The following is a 6000-nucleotide window of genomic DNA, read 5'->3' on the forward strand; positions in this document are numbered from 1 at the left end:
ATTTATTATTAGCTAGAATTATTGGCATAAAATTTGTAGTTGGATTAGAAGAAAAGAAAGTGGTTCTGTTCAGTTATACAGAGCTAAGCATCCCTGTTGTTTTACTTTTTAAGAACTTTAAACCAAACTCTAGTTTAAGAATCAATTCACATCTGGGCAAGAAAAAACACACAAAGGTCAAAATTACTTATTTTTCCCTTCATTGGTTATGTTTTTTAGGAGTTTCTGAAGAGATGCTTTTATTTCCCCCTCCCCCCTCACTTCTTTCCAGTTTGTTTAACTACTTCACCAGTAGTCAGCCCTCCATATCGTATTTTCCATATAAAACCCTAGGAAGCTCTTTCTCTTGTTATACCTATGAATTGGGATGCTGTCAACTCTCCACCTAAGATCTGGTGTTCCTGTTGGTAGATTGGATTCTTGCTAATGGTTATGCTTCCTATTCCTGGTCATTTCACCTTCACCCAAATGAGCCAGAGAATAGAGAGAATGCAGTCAGCTCATTGTTGATAATACTATTCAAGTATTTGGTGGGAAAGGAGTTTCTCTGTATTAAATACATTGGATTATCTGTGTGCCTCAAATATCTAAGTATCTGTCTATTCTTTCCTCCCCCACTCCCAGCCCTAGGACAGAGGAAGGAAGAAATTGCAGTTACATTGTCTGTCACATATTTGTGAATGTGGAGGTTGACTAGACTTAGATTTATTTTCTTTGTAGTCAACTAAAAACTAAACTCACTGTCATCGAGTCGATTCTGACTCATAGCTCCCTTCTTTGGGTTTCCAAGACAGTAGATCTTTATGGAAGTAGATTGCCCAGTCTTCCTTCCATGGAGTGGCTGATGGGTTTGAACTGCCAACCTTCTGGTTAGTAATCAAATGCCTTAGGCATTATAGATAGATACTGTTTTTTAAAAAAGGGTCAAAGGTAGGCAAGAAAGGATTAGGTAAGTCTACCCTATAAATATCCAAGAAGTTCTAGCTCTAGTCCTTCCATATTCCTCTCTTACTTTTTTTTTTTTTCTTCTTAGTTTTGCTATCCCCTGCTAACTAGCTTCTGTCCTTTGTAATCATCCCTCTCTGGTGCAAAGGGTTAGTGTCAGATACTTGATAACTAAGCAGAAGACAGAACCCGTTGGGTTATTTTAGAGGAACTAGTAGAGGTAGGCTCCAAACCCTCAGAGTTTAGATTAGACAGGAAAGACAAACAGCTGCTCTTTCTCCAGCTGTGCTTTCTTACTTAGAAGTACTAGAAATTGTAGCCATCTGTTTATTTATATGCATTTTAAGAACCCATTTCCCATTCTAAATCCTCAAATGAATTCAATTATTTGTCTAGCCTTCAGTAGCTAGATCTCTAGGACTTCCCTCTTCCTACAGAGGGAAGTCCAATCTCTTTTCCTTTCCTGGTTTCTGAAAAGAGAGCATAGCACAGCAGAATACCATCTGAGGAAAGTCTTCAGCTGCCCATTCATTGAGTGACAGTGAATGGCCCTTAGCACTCATGCCTAATCTAGGTACCAGCCTGTGTGGGGCTCCTGAGTCATAAAAAAGAGTTGCCCTTCAGTCAGCCATTTCTGTCTATAAGATGGGAGACATAGAAGAGACGTTTCCCTTGCGCCCTTCCACATAGAGGTTTTGAGAGAAGATGACCAGGGAAGGAAGGGTTGGTTGGCTGAGTGGAACGTTCCTGAAGCTTTCACAGCACCTGCTTCACTAGCCTTGCCTTGCCCCACACACACTGCTCAGGCACCAGGCACCAAGCATTGTACACCAGGCACCAGGCATTGTACCAGGAATGGAAGATATTTGGAGTGGATCAGTGGTGATACATCTGTGTGATTATTCATCAGCATGTGTTATGTACCATGTTCCCTGAGGCCAGTGCTGGAGTTGAGGAGAATTCTTAGGCTGCTTCATGCCCTCTACCTCCTCACCCTTCTCTCCACCTCCCCAGGTCAGGTGGTTCTCCCTAGCTCTCTGACTCCTCTTCATTTGAGCTTCCCTTACAGGTGGCTGGTTTCCCTTTAGATTCCAGAAGTCCTGCAGTCTAGCTGGATGACTGTTCCTTGTTCCCCCAAAGAAGAAGGTTTTCTTATCTATTCATCCCCAATTCACTTTTATCTCCCTTATTGTTTACTTGTAACAGTGTTATTGGTCACCCAACAGGTGAGAGGAAAAGCCAGGAAACAGGGCTCCAGATCCTCACTCCAACCCCAGTGTTTAAAAAAAAATCTGTTTTCTACATTGTACTCCACATATAATTGTTTAAAGATTCAATTGCTTTTGAAAAAAAAAAAAAACACATAGAAGCAAGAAATTTGAAAATCACTGGCAATGAAGATGATGGACTGATGGTATAAAGGTACCTGCTTTGCTGTGGCACTCATTAGAAGCTTTGAGATCTCAAGAGCAAGTGACAAGTATGGGCTACAGATTGTGGGGTAGCTTTGAACCAGTCCCTTGGCCAGTGTATCTGTATATCAGGGCCAAGGGAGAAGGCATCAGGTTTGGATTCATTTAATCCAAGTTCCCTTGCTTTAAGATTTCATATAGATCAGTTAAAACTTGGGACCTCCTGAAGACCAGATGGGCCTTCATTCCATCTGATCTGCATCTGGAACAAAGGGAACATGACCAGTAAAATTCAAACATTGGCCAGTCAATGGGAACCATAGAAAGATGGAGAAGCAGGTCCGCACTTTCTGTTCAGCGGTGAATGCGGGTCCAGGTTCCTTGATTCTTCTTGGGTGGGCCTGCAAGTCTGTTGTGGAGTAAGGCAAGGTAGGGAAAGCCTTAGCCAGCAGAAACACAATCTTCTCCAGAGAAGAGAGACCAACACTACTGATGGTGAGCCATCTTTGCGTATTTTTGATGGTTCTATGTAGAAGTAGGAGGTATTGGGACAGGCAGTCCAACCAATTCGTATGCCTGCCTCTGGTGCTCTGTTCTTTCCACATTCTTGCATCTTCTTCAGGAACATATTTTTTGCTTAAATAGCAGAGGAATGAAAGAGGTGCCCTACTCTACATTCATCATTCCTTCCTATTCTCCCCACTACCACAACCACCTCAACCATTTCTCCTGCATTACTCCCATTTCTTTTCTGAGGGAAGAATTTTTGGACAAGAATAAGATCGACCACCTTCCAACTATACTGTCCTTTTCCCCTGGCCTCTCTCTGCAGCCTCTCAGGGATCCTTACTCCAATTTTTCTCCTCCTCAATTCTACTACCCAGGTTCTAAGCCTCACAGTTCAGAAAAAGTGAAGCTGGCAAAAAGAGCTGGTGTCTGTGAATAAGGCAAAGGCTGTTCACAGCAATCAGTTATTGTTAGTGGCTTCCTCTTGATTGTGAACGATTGAACCCCTTCCTTTTTGTGCAGTAGAACAAAGACTTTCACACTCATAGGGCAATGCATTTCCATTTACCCAGTGAACCTGCAAGTTGTTTCTTTTCCCCAGACTTCTTCCCCTAGCACTTCAAAAAGGTCATTCGTTTATAGCACTGCCTCCTGGATTAGGTGGTTTCTCTCCTGGTCCCATCCTCTCCCTTCTCCACATAAGATCATGCTCCTCCTTTCACAATTTGGAAGCAGCTGGAGAAAGCTGCATGACTGGGCACAGTTGCTGTGTCTCAGAGACATGAACATGCATGTGGGTTGTGAGGGCCAGGTCTTCTCTCAGTGGTCAGGAGGAAGATGTCTTTCAATGCCTGTATTTCATCTACATCTTCCAGGAGAAGGACTGAAGGAATGGAGTTTTGTTTTTCTTGGGGGGAGGGACATGGAGAAGGTTGTGGGGCAGAAATCTATGCTTGTCTCCTGACTGAAAGCGGATTATTAAATCACAGCGTATAAGACTTTTCATTTCCTGCATGCCACTGACACAATGAAGATTGTTTGTCTGCCTTGCTGCACGGTGTTCATGGTCACTTGTCACCCAAAGTGTATAATGTACAGCTTTTTGAGGGTTTTCAACAGATAACTAAATGTCAATGTGTAGTTTTCTCATTCTACGTTCATAAAATGTTTGGCCTCAACACAGAAACCCACATGTCTGAATCATCTTTTACATTTGGCCATTATGTTGCACCTAGTTCCAACTTCCTTGCCCTCCACCCAAAAGAACTAATGAATCTTTTTGTTTTCTGTTTTATTTTAAGAGTGAATTGTTTGGGAATGCTAACTTGGCTTTGTGTTTTCTACTTTTTTTTTTTTTTTAATGCAGCATTTGAAACATCCCAGTTTGCCATCACTCACTCCACCCTACCCTCCCAATGCTTGAAATTTGAGTCATGTGATGTTTCTAGAGCTCCATGATCTCCTCTTACATGTTTGGTTTGGGTTGTTGAGCAGTAGTGTTTTGTGGTCTGAGTTTTGTTTCTCTCCTTAAACCATCAGTTCCTGGTTCTGGTGGCCAATTCTCACCTCCCTATTTTCTCATCCTCCTTTTCCTTCCTCAATGTAGATCAAAGTGGTCAAAGCGTTCCATAGTTCCCTCCACGAAAACATTATGAAAACTGCAAACCAAAACTCCATCCACAACTTCATGACCCACCCTGAATTCGCCATAGATGAGGAGGGGCCACGAACACCAGTCCTGGATGAAGAAGAGGAAAATCCTGAAAACGTTTTTAAGTCTGGGACGAAGATGTTCTCGAATGATGACGAGGTCACTCCATATGCCAACAAGAACAACAATGCGGTGGATTGCAACCAAGTGCAGATCGTTGCCGCCCACTCAGACAGCCCTCTGCACAGCCTAGAGACATCAGTTTGAACTTTCATTCTCTGACTTCTGCCCCTGCTTTCTCTATTTCCTTTTTCATTTATCCTGTCTATAAGGTAATGATGGGACTGAAAACTGCTGTCAGCTGCTCCCAAGCATGCGTGAACCCTACCTGACCATGAAGAGGCAAGAGCAGAGACAGACAAAAGATTTCTATGTGAACTTGAGTTGGGGTGTGTAGCAGGACCCAATCAAACCCCAGGCAGGTAATTGTAGAATCAACTCCTCGGGTCTATCAGTTTTTATTTTTGAAGAAATGATGACAGTCCCCTTGGCATCACTCCAGCCCAAATTCTCCCCCAGTGTTTGTACATATGTTGCCAATTCCTGACTTTTGGAGCTTAATAAGCTAATTTGAGCATTCAGAGAGAGACAGATATCTTTAAATGAAATGTGTTGACTGTAATGTATAGAATCAACCTGTAGAGTGGTTGATTTTTAAACAATTCTTTCCCATTTTGCAAATTTATACCTAAAGCCCCCTAGCTCTTTCTGTCCTTCGGGTCACACCTTCCTAAGGTTTTTTGTCACCCTTGTCTTCCTTCCCTCCACTCTGTGTGTGTGTATATATATGTATGATGATTTAGAAGTAGAGAGACCATGGTGAATTGAATAAACTGACCAATCTCCTCTCTGGCCCAATGGACCCCTTGGTTTAGTTCTAAATGCAGGCAGGTCCTTTGCTGAAAGGGTCCTTTCAGCTCTTGAGCTGGTAAGAAAATTTCCCTGTTGTTGCCAGGTTGCCTTCTACTTCTGAACTGCCATTTGGTCAGATATGTGTGGCTTTTAAGTGCCAGAGAGAGAAGCCTTGACCATGGGTAGTATGTAGTTTTTACGCTAGGCCTGAGCTTTTCTTATTCTAGAGTGGTGATAAAAGAATGAATTGGGTATGAACTTGCCTCCTAACTGGACTTGAATATTGAGGATCAAGAGCTGGCAAATCTTGGGCAAGACAGATTATGAAAATAGATTTTTGTAGGTCCTTTTTGGGCGTGACCACTGCTGCTTGCAAAGCCATCTGCCAAAGCTCTTCCAGGGCAGGCTCTGATTGTTGGATGAATGAGTATTAAGAAGCCTTTCTTGGAAGGGGCCAGAGGGCCATTCTAGCAGGATCTGAGAAAACCTTCCTGCAGGGACCAGAAACCTTGAGCTTAGGTGCCTGGGTACTGGCTTTTACATGCTCTTGTTTTCCTATTCTGCTCTTTGCTG

General features: G+C 42.8%; 1 protein-coding gene across 1 annotated transcript in view; it reads left to right on the plus strand.

The window, feature by feature from the left end:
- Positions 1 to 4782, plus strand: part of ATP2B4 (ATPase plasma membrane Ca2+ transporting 4) — a 76811-nt gene extending 72029 nt beyond the window's left edge. Inside the window, exon 21 of the mRNA XM_007941164.1 lies at positions 4471 to 4782. Within this exon, the coding sequence (XP_007939355.1) occupies positions 4471 to 4782 (312 nt within the window). The remainder of the gene's footprint in view (positions 1 to 4470) is intronic.
- The last annotated feature ends 1218 nt before the right edge of the window (positions 4783 to 6000 follow it).

Source organism: Orycteropus afer, unplaced genomic scaffold, assembly GCF_000298275.1.
Source record: "Orycteropus afer afer isolate SDZICR_OR568_19922 unplaced genomic scaffold, OryAfe1.0 scaffold00075, whole genome shotgun sequence".
Classification (NCBI taxonomy): domain Eukaryota; kingdom Metazoa; phylum Chordata; class Mammalia; order Tubulidentata; family Orycteropodidae; genus Orycteropus; species Orycteropus afer.